The sequence below is a fragment of the Falco rusticolus genome, chromosome 10 (genome assembly GCF_015220075.1).
Source record: "Falco rusticolus isolate bFalRus1 chromosome 10, bFalRus1.pri, whole genome shotgun sequence".
In the NCBI taxonomy this organism is placed as follows: Eukaryota; Metazoa; Chordata; class Aves; order Falconiformes; family Falconidae; genus Falco; species Falco rusticolus.
In genome coordinates, this window is record NC_051196.1 from 10,080,455 (window position 1) to 10,104,872 (window position 24,418).

Below are 24,418 nucleotides of genomic sequence, written 5' to 3' on the forward strand. Positions count from 1 at the left end.
AGCTCTGCAGGAGGCAACAGATTGCATTCCCTCTCTCTGTTGCCAAAAACAGTACAGCTCTTTTCCATTTCTTTCCCTACTTGAAATCACCTGTTGATCTCCAGACCTGCATGTCACACATTTGCAGAGCAGCCCTGCAGCTTCCCCTCCTCCGTGACCCCATATGCTGGAAGCAGCTGGTCGGTCTGATCTGTGATCTATTAACCAGCTGCGCTTGGCACACAGAGTTAGGGAGGAAAGGAGGGAGGCTGCAGGTGAGGGTGTAGCCCGGAGCAGAAAGACAGGCATGCTCTTCAGCTGCAGCACAATAGTGGGTGGCTTCTGCTTGCACGTGACCTGCGCGCAGTGTCTCACTCCAGGCAGCAGCAAAAGCTGAGGGGCCTGAAAATCTGTTTTGTTGCATGGTGTGCCATAATTGACAGCAAGGTATCTGGTTGTCTTTGAGAATGCCTATTTTTAAGGATGTTTTCTCGCTTTGTGAATTGAATAAACCAGTTCTGCAATCTGCTACAGGCCCCACCCTACCTAAGCCTGGCTAGTTAACCTGTAACAGATTGCAAAACTGGTTTGAGTCACACAGTGAAGAAAGAGACATAAATTAGGTTTTTTAATAGTTTAACTCTCCTCCTCACCAATAACATAAGCCATCAGTCGTTAATAGTGGTGCCATAGAAGAAGCACAACATGTGTCACCCAGTCATTCATTTGCCACACTGTCATGGCTCCGTTCATGGTTTTGGAGATTGAAAACTACGTAGGCAGGAGTAAAAGTTGCTTCCCAGTGCTGCAGCCTGGATGCCTAATTCACATTCTGTATGTAGGATTCACATACATGCCAAGAAGAGCTCTGACATAACTGAGCAGCCATAGTTCAGCTGATACGCATTGCCTGGCTAAGCCATTGTAACGGGCTTGTGTGTCTGAGCCAATGCTGAAATGGAATGTAGGTAAATATCTCACCCCCTTCAAACCTGGGCAGCTGAACAAACCCCTGTCCAAAACAGTTTTTACTTACTATTTTCTGCTGGCCTGAATTCATGAGACACCTAGAGAAAAGAAAACTGAACGAAAAAGGTATGGACAACGTTTTGTACATGTAGGATGTTAATACTGACACGTTACTAAACCAACTGGATTCCACCAAGTTCATTTTCCCCGTTGTTTTGCTATAATGCACAATCAGAAGGAGCATGCACGCTGAGCCTACTGATACAAAATGTAAAGTCAATGAATGCTCCTTCCGAGCAGTTGGCCCTTCCAACTGGCTTTAGATTTCCGATTTCCTCTGGCCCATTTTCAACCTTCAATTCTTTTACTGCAAAAGGGAGCAGAGTGAGAGTGAGTTATACAGCAGAGATACCTTAATGCCTAATTTCAGCCCAGATGCAGCCAACAAGTAAATTTTGCCCAGGCTACACCAAGGCCACAAAACCAGTGAAGCCCACTTACCTGTTTGAGAAGGTGTACTGGTGGCCATGCTCCTGGTCTCCTGGAAAGGGCCATGTGCCAGTTTGGAGGGCTACATCCACTGATGGATTGCCCAGAAAATCTGGATCAGACCCACGTTCTTCTGCAAGGAGCACAGTAAAATGCCATGAATAGTTGTGAAGGAGAACCTACCGTTCTGCAGGAGAGCTGCCTCCTGCTAGACAGCGCTTTCTGCGTGGGCTTGGAGGAATGTATTTATCTCAGGTGGAGAAGGACATTAACCTTAAGTTTCCTTCAGTCCTGAGTGGACCAAAGCTTACCTACTTTGCTGCCAGGGAAGGACAAAGAGTGGTAGTAATGTTGCCACCCTCCTCTCATTGCTGCAAAGCACAGAGGACAGCTGCCAGTTTCAAAAGCAAGAGCAGAGACACCCACCCTCAGCAGAGGCAGCTAGGGTCTGCGTTGCAAGCAGAGAACACCTTCTGCTACGCCAGGCGAAGTGTCTTTATGCTGACAGAGGCCAGGCCTCTAACTGCTTTCCTAAGGATTTCCCTTTTAGCTAGTTCTAGGTACCTCTAACTAACTTACCTGTGGTGAACCTTTTTCTCAGGCACCTGGCTTTTCCCATGCATTGTCCACTGCATCTAACGCGAAAGCAAACCTGTAAGTCATGAATTGCAACACCGAATGTTGGGGAGGTTTATCCTTAAGAGCATCAGGTCTGAGGTCACCTATGGCAATATGGGGAAAACATTTTAAAAAGGAAGGAAGGAAGGAAAAGACAACATTAAACAAAAGCTCTTGTGCTGTGTTTCTGTTCAGATAATTTTTTGTGCGAATGGTATGACTCAAATGAGTGGAGGGCTCACAGAGCCTTTCTGTGCTGAGGGGCTAGCACGTGGGGTGTACTAGCAGAGTTCAGCCATGTACCACCACTCTTTGCTAGTACGGACAAGATTAGATGAAGAAACACTGCCCAAGGAAGGGCTTGGAGGCTTCTAATTTTGTTTAACTGCTACCCAGTGTTTCTTCTTTACTTGCCTTCAGTGCTTCAAAGTGACTCAAAAGCCTTCACCTGCCTATAACCATGTATGTAAGGCCATTATTATTAATAAATCAAACTACTTCTCTTTGTAGTTGCTTGGAAGGAGTTTAACATTGCTGAATGCTCTACTGCAGCTAAGAACACAGCCGTTCTGAGTTTCAGTTCTTTCCAGCAGTTACTGTTGTCAGTTCTGAAATAGCTCTGTTTTACAAGCCATTTAATTGCTTACTTAAAAAATTCACCAAAGCTCAGCTGGGGCCCAATTTTCAGTGAACCTCAGTTCTGTACCCACAAAGAATTTAGATGACTCTGTGACCTCATATTAAGTGAATAAATTAAAAAGATGACTTTTTAAAGCTATTGATTGTACCCAACAGACATTTGGGATACAATATCTTAAGGCACAAAAGTTGTACTCATTTGTTTTTTGAGTGTTTTGGAAGTTGACTTGTGGACAAGTTGGGAGCTTGGCTCTTCAACTATACCAGAGACCAAAAAGTTGCAAGAACTAGCAGAGCTGGGGAGAGGATTTTTTATATGTAAATAAGAAAGAAAAAAGAACTACCGGAGGGCAGTGTTGTAGATGTATTTGCATTAGGGAAGTGTGATGTACTAGATGCGTAAAGAGCAGGTAAAAAATTGGATGGTACCGAGTTATACTGCTACCTTAGCTACTGTGAGGATTGCATTGACTTTCCGTAACAATTTCCAGTTGGTAAAAAGGAAGTACTAATGCTTAGAGCACAGGGGTGGTGTGAGGATCAACTGCTTAGTGTTTATAAAGTGCTTTGAAAATGATAAATGTTATGTAAAGGAAATGCTGACAGACATCATCCATCTGGGACTGAATGTGAAAAATAACAAATTAACTAATTTCTTCAGGATCTAGAGGGTAAAAGCAGCACATAAAACATACAAGGCTGTGCAGGTGGTAGAGTAACTGCACTTGTGAGGTCACCTAAGATGAAATCATATGTGAAATGAGGTCAGGATTCTCTATGTTTATGATAAGCATTTGTCCATTACATCATCTCATTGTTTGACACACTTCTACCCAACTATTTAATGACCATTTACAGGACCTGTGATTCACAGCTCCTTATGTGTCCCACTTACCTGTGATACCCGCTGTGGGCAGAGCACTTTGCCCCGTGTGCTGTGTGGCTCACAGCCCCGAGCCATGAACGCTGACTTAGTCAAGCATGACTTGCAGTCATCCCTGTCTTCCTACTGCCAAAACTGTTCATTAAGACTGTACAGCTATTCTGCCACCTTTGGGAGATACTCGTTTGCAGGATACTCGTTTCTGCGGACCGCTTCAAACACTGTGTGTCCTGACTGGCTGTCTACGGGATGGAACACATCATGGGCATATAAGCAGAAAAGCCAGAACAAAGAGAGCATTTGCAACCAGGATTAAGCTTCACAGCAGCCAGTCCATCCACCGGAGCTTGTAAAGCTGCAAACCTCTGAATTTTAAGAGCATTAAACAGTTGTTTTGATTTCAAGTAAGTAACACCATCAATTTGGTTACTGTTTGTCATTACTGGAACATGACAGAGAAAAAGCAGTGAGAGGAGAGACAGTCCAATATTAAAAGTAAAGGTGGGGATCCTATTCTGATAGACTAGCGCACCAGCTAGCCTCAGTGGCTCCTACATCTTCAGATGACTTTGCTTTCTCCTGTTTCCAAAATTATCTTCCTAAATGCAGGCTAGATGAAAAGTATTTGTGGTTCCCCCTGGGAAGGATAAGAAAAGGTCGGGATTTACATAGTGATATTTACTACTACAAATTCTGTAATGGCCATTACAGAAACTTGAGTCAGTAGTTCTCATCCCCGTGAACTAAGTCCATCTAACTACGTACGCTCATACACCATTATGATTTCCCAGCAGCTTTAGCTAATTTTTTCTTCTTTCATTACCCAACCAACTGGAAATTACTCTTTGTAATTTTCCTACCAAAAAGCCACGTAAGCCTGGCCCTCAAGGATTAGTTGTGGTAAGGAATGCGTTACCTCTCCCTAGATTTCCTCTTATACTCATTTGAACATCCAAATAGTCAAGTTTAACAGGAAAGAGCAATACATTCTTCTACGAGTCCCTTTCCTTTGCCTCTCCTCTCCCACTCCCCCCCTTCAAAAGTAGAAAGGAAGAATCCTGTTGAGTTTGAATTGCCTCAGAAATAGTGCTGCGCTCTCTCAGCTCCCCAGTCCTGTCCTGAACAAACCCTGAGCTTTGCAGGTGGCTGGAACTATTTTTTATATTATACCAGAAGAGCATGCACTGAGAAAATAATGAGGCAAGAGGAACTTGGGTACTTTTGCAGGTCTCATTATGCAGATGACATAGAAGAGAGTGTGACAAGAGGACGTATCTCTTCTGACTTTTTTCTTCCTTTGCAACATCACCCTTTACACCTCTGCAGAGCTCAGACTTTCCTACTTTGTTTTTCTCCCAATTTTATTTACCATGTGTGATTCAACCTGCATTATGAACGGAGAAATGGAAAAATCAGTGTAAAATAAGGGTAACGAGATTCTACTTGGGCCTTCAGGGTGCAATCTGTCCTCCCTGCCTCAGTCATATATCGGGTATCCTGCCTGCTGCAGGTGAAGTCTGGGTTTGTATTTATCAGAACTTCCAATGACACTGTATGGATATGGAACGTCAAACAATTCTTCCTCGGAGGGGACAGTTGTTTTCAGTTTAGACACTGTCACTCATGATTCACTGATTTTGGTAGCCTTTCCCAATATCCAACAATTTCTCCCTTAGCATGCAGCTTTGTAGGGATTTGGTGAAGCAGCAGCCAGGGGAGCCTGTGTGTGCCCTTGGTGTGACGGGGGAAGCGGCCGTTCTGCTCCTACCCTGGGGTGAGGAGCCTCAGCAGGAGGGGCAATCCAGATGTTTGCCAGCTGCTCCGTGTCACCCGGGTGCCAGCTTGTGCCCAAAGTTGTCTATAAATAGATAGGTCCAAGCGCTGCCCTGATTTACACCTTCTGCAGTCTCAGCAAAGTCAATTGTGGAAGTGGGATTTGTCTTATTGCAGGAGTCGCTCTCTCTCAGGAGGCTGCCTGGCACTTTCTCTAGCGAAGTATCTTCCATTTCTTGTGTTGAGATGGTATAATGACTCCTGGGTTTGCTGCTGCTTTTTGGAATTTACTTGGTGAATGACCTTACCATCCCACAACATGCTTCTCTCTATCCAAATGGTGCGGATGGATGCCCGGGTCCAGGCCTAGCAGGGAGCCGGCTCTGTGGGACCCACTGCCTTTGTGGTGGTGGCGAGGTGGCCACAGGCTAATTAGGAAGCAGCATCATTACAGGGGAAACAGGCAAGGCCTGCCCGTGGAGGGACACACTGCAGCCTGCAAGGCAGAGGCAGACGGCGGAGAGCCAGCTGGGCTGCCCAGCAGCGTGCTGGGACGGACTGGCACCAGGAATGGTGTTTGTGTGTCCTTCTCACCTGAAAAGGCCTGCTCAAAAATGAATCACTTCGGAAAGGAGAAAGTCTGGCCGCTGCCTCTCCCTGTAGAGGTCACCTGTGGAGTCATTTTGGTGAGATAAATGAACGCTTGTGAATGACCTTGTACGACAGATCTCACTGCAGGTGGTGCTTCTAAGCGCTTTACAATATTTCTTGGGTGTAGATTTTGAGTGTGATCCAAAGCAAGCCTCTAACCATACTTAGGTGATTAAGATAAACATTAAGGTGTCTTTATTGTTATTTCTATTGCTATTACTATTATTATTCAGGTGTCTAGATAAGTATTGAGATTTTCTAGAATAGGTACCTACCTAAAACCCATTGAAATCAAAGGAATTAGGCACTTAGGTACCGAAAAGGATTAAAAATACCTACACCTAACTCCAAGTATCTAAATACCATTGGAAATCTGGGGCAACGTGAAGGGAGGGAACAAAACATGCCATTTGCATACTAAGCAGGCAGAGAAGTGCTCAGAAACCTGAAATTTTTATGAATCAAAGAAAAGAGATTCTTTGGGAATTTGTATAGGGATTTTTTTTCTCCTTCCCGACCCCCCGCCCTGCTCCCCCCCCAACAGGAAATGATGCTAATATAAACAAAATTTGTAGTGCAAAATGTTTTTTAAAAGCTCAGCCACCCAAGTGGTTTTCACAGCAATTTGTTTCAATCAGCGGTGCTAAGAATTATTGCTATCAGTAGAGGGAATAGGCTGCTGTGCTTATATTGTTTGCTCTAAAGCAGGACAAGAGCCACACCATTCTGATGTCAGTGATTTCATCAATGGGAGAAATACACAGCCTTGGACTCCGGTCGTGTAATTTTAAAAAGCTCTCGGTTCACCTTTAGAAATAAGCAACCAGAATTGTCTGAAATTATATATTTCCACTCTGTGTACTATTTTAACTCAGTTGAGCTCTGAGGCCATGGTTCATGTCCTGGCTTCCTCTCGACTCAATTATTGTAATTCATTATTAAACTGTTATTTGTTTTCATTCTTTACACTGTCTGCTGCTTTGCAAAGCTCAGCAGCTAGATTTATAATGTCGAGAGCTCTGTTCCATTACATTACAGCTTCCCTGTAGTTTTTTTCATTGACATGTTCAACAGCGCGTTGATTTGGGTATTTAATTCTTTGCACACTATAGATTAACCCTAATCTACATACTGCTTTTAAGCATTTCCTTAGATTAGTGGTTTTCCTAATCTGAACTGCAATCCAAATACAAAGTTTTAAAATTCTTTCAGTCTTTGTAACGAAAATGCTGTGTCCAAGCATTGTTGAGCTTTGAGGTTCAAGTCCAAAAATGGGCTCTGCATCTAGAATTTGCGAAGTCCATCTTGTTTTCATCTGCCAATTCTCTCTAGGCAGATGAGACTTTACTTATTCCTGGAGTAAACTAGGCATTCTGTTAACCCTGTGTCTGGGTACTGTTTCATCTCTTGGAGACTTAAAGGCATCATCTGTTTTTGGGTGGCTGGGGTGAAACATGTAAATTGTGTGCCCTGTACCTGGAATAGCTAATGGTGAAAGGGAAGGGAACTACAGCTCTTCTGTTAGGCTGCCTAATGTCCCCTGCTATCAGTGGTCTCATTAATGAAGATAAAAGAGGTTCCTATATGTAAACCACAATCCAGGCTCCATCTTACCCCTAAGTGTGTTCCCACTTGCCCCTGCCCAAGCTTCAATAGGGCTTGAACTCAAAACAGTATTTCACTGACAAATGCAAGGCTTGATAGTACTACAGACATTTATTCTCTAATCATATGTTCTTTCGCTTGTTCTTTCTAGCCTTCCTTCCCTTATCCCTTTCATTGTTAAGCTCATTCCCTTTCCTCGCTGCCATCTCCTGTTGCTACTGCTTCTTATTTTTCTTCTCCTCAACTACAGTCTCCCTGGCTTTCCCAGCTGGTTTTCCCTCAAGTGTTCTTTCTGTCCCATTGATTCGTTTTCTTTATCAGGTTTCCCTTTCTCCATTTTTGTCCCCCTTTTTAAACATTCTTTTTATTATTCCTGCCCTCTTTCTATAGTCACAAATATTTTCTTCACTTTCCCTTCTCTCCTCTTTCCTGTGTCTCTTCTCTTTTGCCAGTCTCTCTCCCCAAAGTCTTTTAAATGGTGTCCATCTCTTGAACCTCATTCTTTCTTAATATATTCTCCCATATTCCCCACTTGTTTGTCTCCTTTCTAGCTGAGATAAGCATTTGTCCCCAGGAAACGCCCCTGTCTGGGCTTGTCCCAATGTCCCTTTGTTTTCTTCAGCTTTTGTAATTCTCAGCACACCTGTGTGCTTGAAGAAGCTGTTCATCAGTGAACGCAGGGGAGGCTGTTCATCAGAGAAAGTTCCGTGTGTATGAATGTGCCTCCAGCACACCTTCCCTCTTCATCCACAGGGACTCCAAAGAAGCCTACCCTCACGTGAAGGCAGTGGCAGGACCATCAGGCTGGGTGATACTGATGCTCTCTTTCCTCATCCTCACCTTCTGTCAAAGCACACAGACCTCTGTCACCCCAGTGCACAATTTTTTTTTTTGTCAGAAATTCATCGGATTCCAGGTATGTACTTTGTGAAGTGACTGCCAATATGGTATGGTATGCCGTGCCACGCCATGGCGTGACATGACAGCCTACAGGATATATGACCCAAGAGGCAAGAAAGATCAATAACTTGACAGTTTCCCTACCTTGGTGGTTAGAGGCTGTTGGTTTTGTCTGGAGCTCGCCGGCCCATAGACCTGTGCTCAGCAAGTGCCATGATTTAGTCACCGTACTAGTTTGCTGTTCATCTTGGCCTCGGTTTTGGCAGTTTAATTGGTATCGTTGCCTGTGAGCAAGATATTGTCAGGACTCAGCCGTGAGCTGGAAACTGTGGATTGTGAATGAACTTTTCCATTGTGCTAATGGAAGACCTCGTCAGAGAATCACAGAATGGTCAGGGTTGGTGGGGACCTTTGCAGATCATCCAATCCCCCTGCTAAAGCAGGCTCCCCTACAGCAGGTTGCACAGGATCGTGTCCAGGTGGGGTTTGAATGTCTCCAGAGAAGGAGACTCCACAGCCTCTCTGGGTAGCCTGTGCCAGTGCATGTGTTTTCGAGACCTCAGTGCCTGTGACGAACGCTAATGTACAAATTTTCAGAACCTGAGAAATAATCAGAGTTCTGTGATCTTTCCCTGCTGGTCTCGGTTAACAGCAAAGTGCACAGGCATCAGGTAAATTCTTGTTGGAAGAGTTCTGAATGGCAGAAGAGCTACTGAACAGTGTCTGCAGATACAGGCAAACAGTTACAACCCGGTCTGTGTTTGATTTGTGTTCATCCACAACCACGGGTGTGGAAACAACCCACTTTTTTACTTTTCCACTAGGAGACCATAATCCTGCAAATTTTTCATCACTATTGTTTGTAAGAACTGCTGTAGGTAAAAAGTTTTCAAACTCTATTTATTGATTGTCTGAAAATGTGCTGTTTCCCCTCCATGTGTACAGAGATATGGGATCTTTTGGGGGCCCTTCACAAAGCTGGAGAAGTTAAAGAGTATTTTCTCTGCAGTTCTTGGTACTTTCTCTGCAAGTTTTATGGGGGAAAAAAAAAAAGACATTAATGTAAAGACATTTCACATTTCTGTGCATGCAGTGAACACAGTGGACTGAGCTTTAGCCTAGTGACTAAAAAAATCTACGCTACAGGTGTTAGGGGGCAACGTTTTTTTCCCATTTTCCCGTTCCAGCTTTGGAAAAGAGTCGGTAAACTTTGGGTACCCTCAAGAGACTATGGCTTTTGTACAGACATCTGCAAAGTGAATTTTACAAATCGTGCAGGCTCTCAGGCACTTATTAGACAGTATGACTAATAAGTATGACTATTTGGAAAGGAGGAAGGGAAAAGAAAAGAAATTCTGTGTGTTTGTGAGGGAGTTCTTTGTAGCCTACTTTGGGGAAGAAATTTTTCAGCCAGCATGGTGTGGGGAAAAAAATATCCTAAAATGTGTTCATTATTGCATTTGCCTACTCCTTTGACCAATACCTGCTCAAACTTCGGCTTCATTTGATATTGCTGCTCGTTGCGTGCCGTTTCTGTAGGGCTAGGTTTTAGCAGATTTCAGTCAGTATCAATTGTGTGATCTGTGGGAACGTTGCACCTTCTGCTTGCGCTGCCTATCATACATGCTCTGTGCGTGGTCCGCAGAGGTGAAAAGCAGTCACAGCCTCTGTGTAAACTGCAACGTGAGCATTAAGTGACTCGTTTTCAGGAGGCTCCTGGGTCAGTCACCTGCTACACCGGCGGCTGTCAGCATGGCTGTCTTACAGGGTTGGTACTGGGAAAGCACCAGATCAAGTGTGTTTCTGGTATTTGCAGAGAGATCTTTTCTTAATGTCACACACAAGTGATATACAGAGCATTTATTGTGAATTCCACCAGCATGTCATGAACTTACATGCGACAGGAGGATGTTAGTGCTGTCTGCTGACACCAGCATGGGGTTCCTCTGTGGCATCTCCAAAAGTGGTAGCCCTGCTGGGCAGACTTTCAAAGGTGGATAGAAATGTATGCTTGCACATCAAAATAGGCAATTTATTTCACAAACAAGCACCAAGGTGTCCAGTTATCCATTTTCCTGATGCAAATACAAATTTTCACCCGTGCAACAGCTGTGCCTGCCCTGCGGTTTCTGCCATGAGGTGGCAGATACGTAGCCGGCAGGGAGACCTGCCTCACCATGATGCTTGGGGGCATTTCTGGGGGAGGGCTTAGGGCCAGTGCAACACGGGTGAAGATGGCGCTGGCGGTGGCGCAAAACTCGCATGGTGAAAGCTGAAGCTGGGGCCAGTTTGGCGTGAGGGGTGGTGACCTGGATGGAGGGCGATGGCTGCGAGCCCCGGGCCCTGCGAGCCCCGGGCCCTGCGCGCCCGCCTCGGCTCGGGTGCGACGCGCACCGGCCTTCCCGCCCCCGCTGCAGGGCCTGGGCACCGGCGGGGCTTGCTTTGCACAGGGCTGCGCGGTGCGCCCCGGCAGAGCCTCCTTGCAGACCCCTGGGCTTGCCAGGGGAGCCTGCCCGCCCGCCCAGCAGACCCTCCGTGCAGACCGCAGCCCCCTGTTGCAGACCCTCCGTGCAACCCCGTACTTTGCAACTCCGCTGCGCCGCCACGGGCTGCCGCCCCCGCCGCGGGACCCCGCTGTGGCGCGCCGCAGCCACCGGCCGAGTGGCCGCCGTGCCCCGGGCTCCCCCCGGCGGGCCCCCTCCCGCGGGCTCCCCTATGAGGTCAGCGCGGCGCGGAGGCCCCGCCCGCCGCCCCGCCCGCCCGCCCGCCCGCGGCCGCAGGGGGCGGCGGGCCGCGCTCCGCCCCGCGGCCGCCCCGCTCCCGCGTTCATTTCATTCCTCCCCTCATTCCGCGCATTCCTCGCATCGCTGGCGCCGCGCAGCCCGGCCGGGAGCCCGGCCCGCCCCGCCGCCGGCCGGGCAGCAACTCATCCTCCGAGGGCTCCGGCCGCCGGCCCGCGGCAACCTACCGCCGCGGTATAAATAGCCAAGCGGCGGATTAAAAATAGGCGCGGGGCCATAAATAGCCGGGGCGGCCCGGGGGCGGCGGGCGAAGTTTGCCGTCGGAGCGCGGCGCGCTGGCGGTGCGCGGAGGGGGGCCGCGGCGCGGAGGTAAGAGGGGCCCGCGGGCGCGCACGGCCGCGCCGCCGGCGCTTTGTGCGGCGGGGCGGGGGGTCGGTCCCGGCCGGGGGCGGCCCGGGGGGGCCAGGCGCCCCCCGCAGGTGCCGGGGCCGGCGGGAGAGGGGCCGCGGCGGGGGGAGAAGTTGTTTCCCGCGGAGTTGGCGGCGCGGCGGGGCCGCGGCCGGAGCTGCAACAGGCGGCCGCTGCCCGCCCGCCCGCCCCGCTCCCCGCGCCGCCGCCGCCGCCGCACTTAGTTGCCTGAGTCACCGCTCGGCAGCCGGGCGCGCACCCCGTGCGCGCACACACACACACACACACGCACACACACACACACACACACGCGCTCTCAGTCGCTCCCCCCATCCCCCCTCACACACGCGGCGCGCACCGATCCTCGGCATTTTTCACATTTTTTTCCACGGGGAAGCAAGAAGTTGGGAGCAGCCCCGGGCCGGCCGCAGCCGCTCGCAGCCCTCAGCCCCAGCCCCGGCCGTGCGGGCTGCGAGCGGCACGGCCCCGGTCTGCCCGCCGCGCCGGGCTGCCTTCCCCGCCGGCTGCCCTCCGAAAGATGCAAGAAGGAATGTCCTTTTTCGCTGCTTCTTCTCCTTCTCCAGAGCTGCTGCTGCCGCTGCTGCTGGTTAATTGCACATTCAAGTGGAAAATTTTCGGGAGTCAGCAAAAACGTTGTATCCAAAAAAGACAAAGTCGCAGTTACACCACCACCGAGGAGCTTGTCCCTGGAAAACTTCCTTTCGGTAGGAACCATAGGTTGTTTTGTGTTTTTTTTTAAAATATTTTTTTATTTATTTATCCGTAAGGTTTTACAGAGATCTATTCCACAGATGTCCACTGATGCGGAGGGCCAGTGGCAGCCTTTGTTCGCAGAAGGAGCGTTTCAAAGGAAGTACACTTCTGAGGGGGAGGGAAAAAGTTATACAGTACGGCTTTTGTCACAAAATTAAGACAAAGCTGTGCCCTCCGAACAGCTGAACAAAACCGAGGAGGAGAAATGAAGCCAGAGGGGCAAAAAACTCCCCAGCTCTTGTTTTTAACCAAGTGAAAAAGTTTGCGCTCCTGCCTGGGTGGAACGTAATCTTAGTCGTGATTTTTCTCCTCTTGAAATCTGTTTTAAGTTGAACGGTGTTACAGTATAAAAATATTTATGAAACAATGAAATACCAGCCACCCACGTTTCTCGGGAGAGTTGTTAACTTATTAGAAACAAGTGCCGGCCTTTGATAGGAAGAAATGAAAAGTGACCTCTAGAAGTGTTGGAAAGTTAGGGAGCAGCTCTCTTCTAGCTTGCTGAATGTAAATGGCTCCCGGTATTTTTTAACTGTTCGTTGTTGAACACCATCTGGGAAAGAAAGGCCAAGAAACGTCAGCTCGTACTGGCGCTTTCTGACGTAAAATAGTATATATGAGAAATGTAAGCTGAAATGGCAGAGCCTCAGGGGGAAAGAAAAAAAAAAAAAAGTACCAATACAGCTGTATTCCTGTCTAACAGAAGCGTATTTGCTTTCCCTCAGTGCTGATAAAGTTTAGAAACACAGTATTGCCAGTTAGCGGTTTTATGGAAATATCTGACCTAGACAATGGCAAAGTTTGGAGCCGCATGGACAAACCCCTGTTTTCTCTAGCTGAATGTTCAGTTATTGTGCAGTACGTCTGGTGTGGAAATCTCTGTGGGAATTCCTGTTACAGGAAAATCCATGCAAATAACTAAGTGCTACCTGCAATTGAATATGAAAACAAAAATTATTATAATTACATTAGGACTTAATTTAAAATTATGTAGGATTCTTCTTATAACCCTAGATTGGGAATGTGTGTCTGTAATGTATAATGTATTTTGTCTCTATAAATAGTTGGGGAATACCATTACAGGGATATTAGATTGTACTGATGGTAAGATGGTGCTATTAAAAATGACACAGACCTGTATATTAAATTACTTCTAGGAGTGGGAGGGAAGCTTGCATGTTTGTGTGTGTATGTGTATATATATATATTTATAGATACACACACATATGCATACTTTATTTGGGAATAGAAATACAGGAATTAACATAGTGCATGTTCTTAAAACACAAAAATGAAGATTTTATATTTGGGTCACGTCTTGAACTTGCAAGTTTTTAAAATCAACTTTTTGAAATTATTTTCATTAAGGGTGAACTTTCTTGAGGTGCATTTTTTTTTTTTCACCTTCATGGTAAAACTTGGCTTTTCACACTGCACTGGTTTTTAATTAGGTCATAAGGCTTTTTCTGTACCAGTAGGGGTAATTCTGCATTTTGCCTGCTGCAGGTTTATCAGCTGACCAAGCAGAAATTTTGGATGCAAAGGATTTATTTCCGTCTTTCTTCTAGTGATCTAGAAATACCTTTGGAAAGTGCTTTATTCCTGAACATGTTACGTGCATTTCGAGCATCAATTTTACATACGCTGCTTTGGTGAAGTAAATATTATTAGCCTTTGCACCCAGGAGAGTGTAACAACAGCTCTTGAGGTTCAAATTACGGTTTTATATTCTGTACAGTTTCTTAGTCAGTGCTGAGTGGGATGTATGCGAGCAGTGAAGCAGAGGAAAAATTTTGATTTGACAGGAGTCTGGGTAAAGACAGCCTCTGCTTAAAGGAGTTTTAATTAAAAAGCCAAAAAAAGAACAACAGAAACTTAATTATGAGCTAGACCTGCCGTGAGTTTCCAGCTGAGAAATGATAACGTATTGTGATACGTGGAGATGTGGGAGCATGTGTATAACATGTTTGGTATAATTTGTAACTAGTGTTTTTTTTGTTGTTGTTGTTGCTGGACAGTGTAGTGGTTTTAGATATCGTTAAAGTGGTTTTTAGGCTTTGTTTGTCCATGCCTGGAAAAGTTAAGCTCGGCTAAGTCACATGCAGAGGAAAAAGGATTTCTTCCTCCTTTCTTTTTAGCTACCTTTGTACATCGCTTTGTAAGCAAACTTTAAAGCTGCAGTGCAGGCAAAAGTGTAATGAAGACTCATGGAGCTGCAAAGAAGTTCTGGTGTCTTTCACTTAAAAAAAAAAAAGTGAAAGATAAAAATATGTAATTGTATTTTGATATAGCTGTCAGTTTTCAGTCTGTAAAGTAGGACAGTTACACTGTTGGAACAACTTCACTAGAAGTAATCTTACTGGAAGGTGCCTAAGACTGTTTCCCAAACGGGAAGATTTTGTGTACAGTTCTGAATGTGTGTGTTTGGGAGAAGATTGCCTTCAACCGTTACGTTTTGAACACATGGTTTCTGACTGTATATACACGCACGCACACATCACTCCTTTTATCTGGTATTTCATTGTGACGTTAATATTAATGCTGTAATCTTTCCAGAGATGGTTTAAAAACTGTCTTTCTGAAGTGATTCCATTTATTTAAGAGGAAAGGTTTGCTAGATCCAATCCTTACTCAGGTTAAAGTGACTGGGATGACTCATAGGAATAAACATTTGCTGGATCAAATACTAAGATATTTACAGCATATGCTGTATGTACATGGTTAGTATGATACTTGATGTCTAAAGAAGGACATGGTGCTATTCTGTTTCTTCAATTAAAAAGAATATCAGATTTGACACAGATGCTTTTTCAAATTTTTGTACGGGGCTTGTGTTCTGCTTTGCTTGTAATCTGTTTAAAACTTGCAGGCAAATGTCTGTTAAAAGTTGATTGCTCATTCCATTTGTGCTCTTATTCATAGCACCTGCAAATATGAGGCGAGGGCTGACTTTTTAAAAAGCTGGTCTAAGTTCAGGTTAATTCCATCAGCTTCATCTGGCCTGTTGCTGCTTTACATTGGCTGTAATGAGGGTGCAAATTGGCTCTTTAAAAATTATTTTGAAATCCCCAGTTCATCAGTGGGACCTGCTTCTGCATGAGTGAAATAGTAGTTACTTATTTCTGGGATTTGAGATTTAATTACTGTTTTGTCACCATGCTGCAGTCTACTTGAGGCAAGCACTAATGGCAGGAATGTTTTATATCCCTAAACTACAGTCATTTACTATTAAAAAAAAAAAAACAACTTAAGTGAGACTCAACAAAATTTTAGAACCTTCAAGAGGTAAATAATCTCCCTGAAAGAAATGGCTGTTAGAGGTTCTGTGGCAGTTTATGCAAGTACCGTATAATTTAAATTGTATCCTGTGATACATGAACAGATTAATGGCATTATTTATTGTAAAGCCAACCAACTCTAAGCCACACCGAAGACACATTTTTAGAAGAAAAATCTCTGCAATAAATTCCCATTTTATGACCGTATCTTGGTCTCTGTTCTTGCACAAAACTCCTTTTGACTTCTGCAAGTGGAACAAGGATGGAATAATATTTCCTGGAATAATTTTGTGTTTGGTTTTAATGATTGCTCATTTCCAAAACATAAGAGAGTGAAAAGTTGCAGCCTTCAATCTTTTGAGGCACCAACTTAAAATCTGCTCCTTGGATGTGTCACATAAAATTAAACTAGGAGTTTTGTAATTTAATACCCCGTACCCCTCTTGGGTTTTGTATGAAATCCTGATCCCGCTGCAGTCACTGTGAGTTTTATCTTGTTGTTGGTAAAGCCAAAATTTCTCTCTGATCCAGTTTCCAAAACTTCTAGACTGTATCAAGTTATTAAAGTTCCACCAGGACTATATGAATTTTAAAATAACAGGGATTGAAGAAGTGGGGGGAAGAGAAAAAAAGGCAATGAGTCTGTGTCAAAACCTGGCGCTTAACAACTAATTTGAGATACTCTACACAGGAAGTCAACAAATGTCTCAAAGAGTAACCCGTCATGTGCTACATGCCCTCATTTGTTAGATGAATTTTTGTACATATGTCAGGAACGCGATGAAAATCCGCAGAGTGTGCTGGGGGTTTATAGACGCTGGGCCGGTTGGTGCGGGGCTGCAACCCCGTTTCCTGGTCCCCCCAGCTCCTGCCTCAGAGCAACAAAAGGATGCCAACCCCTTTTTAGTTTGGCTCCTGTCCAGTCGGAGGTATCACCTACAACTTTTTGTTCTTTGTCTTCTAGTCATTGTTGACTGGAACAACGTGATTATTCCCTCTGCATCCTGTCGTGCCTCTCCAAATGGCCTTCTTGGATTTCTAGCTCTTATTAGCTCTTCACTAAACTTTGGAATCGCAGGCACCCGTGCAGCGGCAGAAGCACATGAGCACAAAATAGAAGTGTATTTGTTAGCAGGTCAGAAGGTAGAACGTGAAATCTGTGTGCTGGGAGGGGGAAGGGAAGGAGAGTTTAGGATTATGTGTAAAACTATTAAAACACTATTGACTGGGAATCTAAAACAATGACGAGTGCTGTTGTTTTTACAGATACATGAACTGAAAACTGCTGCTAATGATGGGAAATGTTAATTATGTGAGAACATATTGAACTTATATTCTCTGGCATGAACTTTTTTAAATGCATCAACTGTGCTGCCTTTTATGCGCACAGCTTTCTAATTATCATAATTCAGTACAGCTCTGGCTTTTGGAAAGAGTTCAAGTGCAATCTCAACTTAACATGAAAGGAGTTGTTTTTTTTGGTTTTTTTTTTTTTTCTTCTTTAAACCGAGAATGTTCAAGAACAATTTGAAAAGATAATCTAAAAATGCTACATACTTAGCTGCATATAAGTCAGAAAATAAATGTTCCCATAACTGCCTATCAAAGCAGAACAGATTATTAGAACAGAAAGTTATCTATTTTTCTCATTATGTCTTTCACATTCCTACAGAACAGAACTAAAAGCACATTTTCATAACTGAATACCATAGACAGATCGACTATATATTGATTGACAGTAGTTTTTATTTTGCCAGTTTTTGAAACGATTGAGTGGATTACTGGGTTGTTATTAAAAGATTTTTTTTTTCCCCTCAAATAGTATGTTAATAACAAATATTTTATTTTCTTAAATAAAGCAAGAAGACAACTTTCATGATTTTTGGTATTAACTGATAGTGTTTCTGTAACGTATTAAAGTCCCATTGTAAGTCTTGCTTATCGGTCAGTATTCACACTTCATCTTCCTGGAGCTTGAGGGGGTTGTAAATACCAGGTCTTTCTAAAGCTTTCAAAAGTGTTGGGGCTTTTTTTTTGGTTGGGTTTTTTTTTTTCTTTTAATAAGGGGAAAATAAATTTCATTTAACTTGCACTCAAATTATCCTCTCACTTTTTTTTTTAATTGGTATGTGATCAAATTGTTAGTTTCCACCCCCTAGCTTCTAGTTGAAAAAGAATCAGATTTTTTTTCTTTTTCATACTTGTCTTTTCCTTTACTACAGTACATGCTACATTTCTAAAATGCAAAGAAAGCCCCAGTGAAACAAAATGACTTCATTTGAGCTGGCACTTAAGAGCAGAATTCACTTCCATAGTGCTGAAATAAAAGAAGCCAAGTGTTTTAAATAGCCACTCCCCTAGGCCAGAGTGTTTTTAGAAAAGCTCATTGTCTAGATTTGAGCTGTAGCAGTATGCCTGCCTCTGTTAAATCTCCTGATCCAGACAGCTCGATTTCTAAAGTTGACATCTGGTTTACTCTTTGTTCACCTGTTTAAAAAAAATGCAAATAGGCGAGTGTGCCATTGCCCTAGAGCTCTGTAAAAAAATAAAAATGCTGTTGACAGTTTGTCAAATAGTGCTTCCAGTCTAAGACTGCAGTAGCCTATTGTTATGCCCGCAACAGAAGTTGTGGCACCATATGGCTAGTATATGCTTCAGATAAGCTATCTGTTAATTTAGTTTATCAGTAGCGTTTTGATATGCTTCATGTTTGAATCACCAGCCAGTATGGCCTTGGGTATTTTTGGTGCCAAATTATTCCTTAACATTATAGACATCACAGTTATTCCCTTGGTGGAATCTCTTGCCATTCATTCACCTCATGGTGCCGTGAACAATGGTGCTTATTTTTGGAATTAGCTGGCATATTTTTTTACGTGGCTGTTTCTGTTGGAAGATTATAATTCAGGAATGACATTTCGGTTTTGAGGGGAGAAAATGTCAGTACAGACTTTGGAAGAAAAGGTAAATTCATAGAGGTTTAGTGGATTAAAGCCTCTGTTTTGTGTATCTCAATTAAAAAAAATATTTTTTGAGACATTAATTAATGGGAGAAAGGAAATTTTATTCATATTTAATCTACCACCACCATGCATGCTCACTTTTTGTCCTAAAGCTTGTTTAAAGTAAAAGGGAGAACTCTGTAAACAGCTTCATTTCTCCATTCCTGATTTTACCTTTGTTCTTTGAAGAAAATTAACATTTAAAAACAATAGTGTTCCTATATCTGCTGTCAGCTGATCTTTGAAGATTTTTTGTATTTCTCCTTTTTTCCACAATCAACAGAAAGCCTTGTAGAAGGCTTGATGATTCAATGAAAGTTCCTTCATCTTCCCCCTACCCCCTGCCTTTTTTTGGCTGTAATTATTTTGTTGCAGGAAAAGTCTCCAACCATAAATAGAGTCTTCCATTCAGTGCCGCCGTGATGTCCTTAGGGTTGGATCTGTCCGCGTTGCTCTCTGACCTTGCAGCACATTCCTCTGTGTCTTCTGCCCTACAGGCTCCGTCTCGCTGTTCCGTACAGGGCACCGCATCGGTCTGTGTTTGCCTGGACCCTCCTTTTTCCTTGGGTTTGCACTTGTCTTGGGCAGGGATCAATCAGGTTGTCCTTGCTTTGGATCTTGGTGGCTTCCCCCCTGCCTTTTGCTATCCATCTTGCCAGGTCCTCCTTACCCTACCTCTTCTGCTGCTGCTCACAGATGTGGTTTCTCGTTGTTGAGTCCTTTTGCCCATCCCAGTTGCTGTGGTGCTTCTACTCCTTCCTTGTCCAGGCTATTGGAAAGAAAGGACTGCTTGTGCTTATACAATGCCTTTCGTGTCCAGGATCCTTAATGACTGATAAAAGGACCAGATTCTTTCTCAAAGAAATTTACAGTGATGTTCTAAATCTGTTTGCTGATGCCACTTTTTTAGTAATGAAAGAAAGTCAAAGAGAAGAAAACTTTTCTGTGACAGTCTGGAACAGTGGCCATTCTTTAATGCCCCACTGAAGTCCACCCAGATGAACTGCATGGAAAAATGCAGGAGCTGTCAGAGAGCACCTGGAGGCCAACGAGGTGGGCAGCGAAGCGAGAGGGAATGCTCCCTCTCAACGTAGACACGTGCAGAAAATGAGAAAGGATTCCTGCCCTCGGCTTGGCACCGAAGGCTGCTAACAGAGGCTTGTAGTTTCTCTGCGGGGCCATGAAATGCTAGCATCTGTTTACACAGAGCTGGTTTTGGGGGTGTCACTTCAAATTTTAAATCTGTTTTATATTCAGAGTTCAGGTCTGTGGTGTGACTCATGTGGTTGGGTGATAATGGCATTTTTTGTCTTCTGGCTCCTTGTAGATGAGACCGGTGATCTCTTGTTCTAATGTGATTTGGGGGAAGATAAGTGAAGAGGCTGAGAAAGGAGAGGTATTGAGACTTCCAGTTCTGTGAGGCATGTGTGCATCTCCCCTATAAGTAATTTCTAAGTGCTTAACTGCGAGAGGCAATTTTCAGTCCACTAGTGTATCTAGTTACTACCTCTAATGAGTATCGTTGTCTTTGGACTGATGAGTCCATCAAAATATAACAAATCTGTATTTATTTAGTGCAATAACATGCTTCTCTCATATGGTTGCAGGGTTTGTGTTGTTTGTTGGGGTTTTTTTGTTAAACTTTAGAGCCTGTGAACTTTTAGTTGATTTGGTATCTGCTTGTCATGGGTTTACTAGTGTTTCATTGCTTCCAGTCATTGTTTTGTGATAGGGAGTCTATAGCTCCAGTTAATGTGTATTTTGCCTTTTAAATTGACTAGTATTTATGCATAGTAATTTCTTGCTCTGCTTCTTGGTGTATTTACAATATATATGCTTGCTGAAAAGTTAGAGGCACATTTGAAAGAATTTTAAATATGCAGCTTCCTATACCGATTCACTTTAGCCTCTCGCGTCAGTAATATTTTTTTTGTCAGTGAAACAATGACCCATAAATAACTTTTATCTTCCAAAGTCTCTAAAAAACATACAAAGAAGTCCAAAGGGTAGTAGAATTATCATAGTTCTTGGTTGCTCGGAAAATTAACTAATATTCTGGCCTCTGAGATTTCAGAAACAAATTAAAGAACCCTTTTTTAGGTAGCAGGCTGCTTTTAATGGTTCTTCTGTATTAAGGAAAGTACAGTATTGTAGGTTATTTATTTCTGGGCATGCAGTACAGGGTGAAGAGCCTGCAATTCAGCTAGCAATGCCTCTGTGCCCTGAGGTAAACTCTATTTCACAAAGGGAATTTTGATTATGGTCTACTGCTCTGTAGCATAGTGGAGGCTTCAAGAGGCAAGTGGTAAATGCTACCAAAGAAAAGCTGGATTGGAGCCACTGACGTCATCTAAGTAAATCTGCTGTAGGACTATAGCCATAAAATGACTGCCAGCCACTGAGCGCACTTTGGCCTTTTCTTGTCAACTGTTTTAACTGCTGGTTTGTGTTGTTTTTTGTTTTTTTTTTTCCCTCTCCCCCTCCAAGCAACATGCATTATTTTTTTTTGTGCTAGTTGTGCACATGGTGAAATATAGAAATGCTAACATCCCCCTCTCCCTCCCCACGACACTGTACATAGCATGTGAGTAGCTGCAGCCTGGCAGTTCAAAAATTAAAAAGTAAACCAGTACTTTTCCATACATGAGCCTAGCAGAATTAAGCTTCCATCACAAGCTATTTTTTTAGGTGCAAGAGCCTGGCAGTTCAAGTTACAGCATACTGATGAGATTTGTGTTGTGGGCAAAAAGCATTTTGATGCGCTGGAGGGCATGCTTCTCTCTGGGAGAACCAAATGCGTAAAAATGGCTGGGTTTGAATTCTGAATTAGCACAAAGTGCATGTGTTTGTGAGTGCTTAAGATCCAGTGTTAGTCATTGCTTTTAATATTGACCTCTACAGCTCCAGTCTCCTGAAACAAAACTTTCCTGTTGTTTCAAACACCCGAATGTGTTGTTACCAGCTGATCTTTTGATGATACTCTTTTATACACAGCTAAAGAAACCACCTGCATTAACAGTAGTAGCTCTAGGATTCATTGATTAATATGTGGCAGTAGATAGATGTGTACCTGAGGGTATATCTAAAAATGCAATTGATATCCTACCTGTCCTCCACTTGAATTTCAGCAACAAAAGCACTCGGGTTATTGACAGTGGATTTTAAATTCATTGTCAACATTCTCTTGAAATGATTTCCTAGGAAGTTTAACATACTATTTTTTTAAAAAGAGTGCACTGTGAAACACATCTAGAATTATTAGCCCGTTTGTCCCATGACAAGATTTGTTTACTTGATTTATGTACTTTTTTTTACTTTAAAATAAAAATTAAGCATCACTGTTTCTGAAGTTTGAGTCTTATGATCAGAAATATATTAAAACCAGTATCATATCCATGAATCATTAGATGAGTCAGTTCCTGAAACCACTACAAGCCTCACAGTTCTTGGCTACGACTGAAAGCAGGAAATCCAGGCTTCAATAACTTCCTTTCCCAGTACTGGCTATAGCAGCGTTAGTGGTTAGTATATGCTGCTTTTGTAAGCAATAGGAAGATGTATGTCTGAGGAACAAAGGCACTCAAGTCAATTTGCTGAAACTGTTTATAATTTGTGGTCTTGATTTGAATGTCAGGATATATTGGCATATACTACATTCTGTGCTGCAGTACATTTTCCAGCAGCGATATTCAGAACATGAAATAGAGGGAACACGTTATGGCACAGTTCTTGGACAAAACCCATGTAATCAGTTTACCAGACAACAGGGAGATATTTTAGTGTTATCATCCAACTCCTGAAGAGTAATGGGAATGAGAACTTAACACACAGGAGTAAATCTAAAATGTTTATTTAGCAGTTACTTTGTTTTATTCTTGTGCAACAAACTATTTTTACTCTGATTCAGTGCTCCAAAAGGGCTTGGGAAAAAAAAAAAACCAACCCAAACTTGGATCTTGTAAAATAAAAACACATGATTTGTTTTTCAGTCTCCTTTTTTGTAGTGAAAACTGTTTGTCGCCTCATAATCGGGGACACATTGATTATCTCTATGTCAATGAAGCGCTGGTGGCTGCAGAATCTGTTTCTTTAAATGTGGGGTGCCTGTACGCTACGGCCCGTCTGCAAGAGGATGCGCTCTTTACCTTTTTGAGCTAACTGGGACAGATTCAGCTTTGGTACAAGGTTGGTCTTAATGTGTTTACACCTGGAAAGTATTCAACCCTTCAGGTTTTTCGTAAATATTATGAAAGATAGTTTGGTATCTTGTACTTATTATTTGGTTAATTTAACTAATTAATTAGCAGCACATAAAAGCCAGACCTACCTTCTGTAATTATTCTTTTTGTTCTTCCCTCCAGAAAATCATTTGTTCATGAGAAACTGGGAAGAACACAAGCATTGAGAGCAATAAACTAGTGAGACACTGCATATAAAGCTACTTTTGACAGCATTGGTTAAACTGTATATGCAGTATTGATTAAAAACAAATACTGAGCTCTTCGTTTAAACAGGCAGAATGGTTATTGCACGTCAGGCAACAACATCTGTTGTGTTGGATAATATGTGAAATTGTTTTAATAAAGCAATTTACAAGTTGGATTCTTTCTTAGCTGGTGCAGTTCAGTGTTGGTAGGTGGACCTCAGTGTAGCGGCCAGGTGGCTGACACAAGTGATCCCATACTGGTGTCCAGGGTGGTGCTTCTCGAGCCTTGTGTGTGTCAGGCGGTACGGTACAGAGGAGGATTGGGCTGGGGGAGGAGGAGGGAACGCAGACCAGCTTGAAGGCAGCTGGGACCCGAGAGCCTTTTCATGTGGAGACCTGATCTGTAACAGAGACTTTTCCCACCTCTTCCCTCTGTCCGCACAACTCCGTGTCCATGAGAAAGGCTTGGAGAAGGTCGATCCCTTGCTCAGACAAGGACACTGGAGCCTTTGAGGGACTGTTTTGAGTTGTGGGTGAGGTTGCCCTTGAGGGAGAGGAAGAGACTCTTCTCTCCCAATGGACAGGTTTGCGTCAGCACAGTTTTTGTGGGCGCTTTTCCAGTGGCCCATGACAACTGCTCTTCTTCCCCACAGTGGAGCTGGTAGCACCCATCCAGGGACAGGCCACTGGATGTGTTCAGTTATGATGGAGCTGGGCCTGAGGTGGGTTGCTGGGACTCTCAGCGCAGCAGAGGGCACCCAAGCAAGCGGCTTTTTCAGCTGGTGGGGGGGAAATCTGCATTTCTCTTAGAATATTTAATGGGATGCTATTGAACCATGAAGGTGCAGATAGTATTGAAAAAAATGCGAACAGGTAACTGGTCCATAACTGCAATTCTCAAAGCACCAACTCCTCTGGTACAAGAAGTTTGTAGAGATCTCATTTCTTGGTACTAAATTTCTCCAAGTACCTGCTGCTCTGCTTCTGGTGGCAAGTCCTTATCAGGTGGGGGAGCTCAGTACAGAGTCGTGTCCCAGACAAGCAGAAATCTGTGCCGTGGAGCTTGTGCAGTGCAGAACATCATGTGAGCAGAGTGCCTTGGGCTTAGCACCGTGTATAAACAGCTGGACTGTTATGGAGGCAAGCTGGCTTGTCTCACCCTTCCTTCTCCGTCATGTTTTAAGAAAAAGGAGTGGGCTTTGAAAGAAGGGCTAGATGCTTACATCCAGGAATGAGGCTCCTGGGGAGGCATGGATCATTTCTTCCTTTCTGTTGGTTGTTTT

General features: G+C 43.8%; 1 protein-coding gene across 15 annotated transcripts in view; it reads left to right on the forward strand.

The window, feature by feature from the left end:
- The first annotated feature begins 12,034 nt into the window (after positions 1 to 12,034).
- TEAD1 (TEA domain transcription factor 1) overlaps positions 12,035 to 24,418 on the forward strand; it is a 160,953-nt gene continuing 148,569 nt past the window's right edge. For 6 of the 15 annotated variants that reach the window (XM_037401895.1, XM_037401896.1, XM_037401898.1 and 3 more), the window contains exon 1: positions 12,082 to 12,380. In XM_037401895.1, the coding sequence (XP_037257792.1) occupies positions 12,194 to 12,380 (187 nt within the window). In that variant the 5' untranslated portion in view covers positions 12,082 to 12,193. Of the gene's footprint in view, positions 12,381 to 24,418 lie in introns of all 15 variants that reach the window. The other 9 variants (XM_037401908.1, XM_037401910.1, XM_037401909.1 and 6 more) reach the window with 5 other exon arrangements.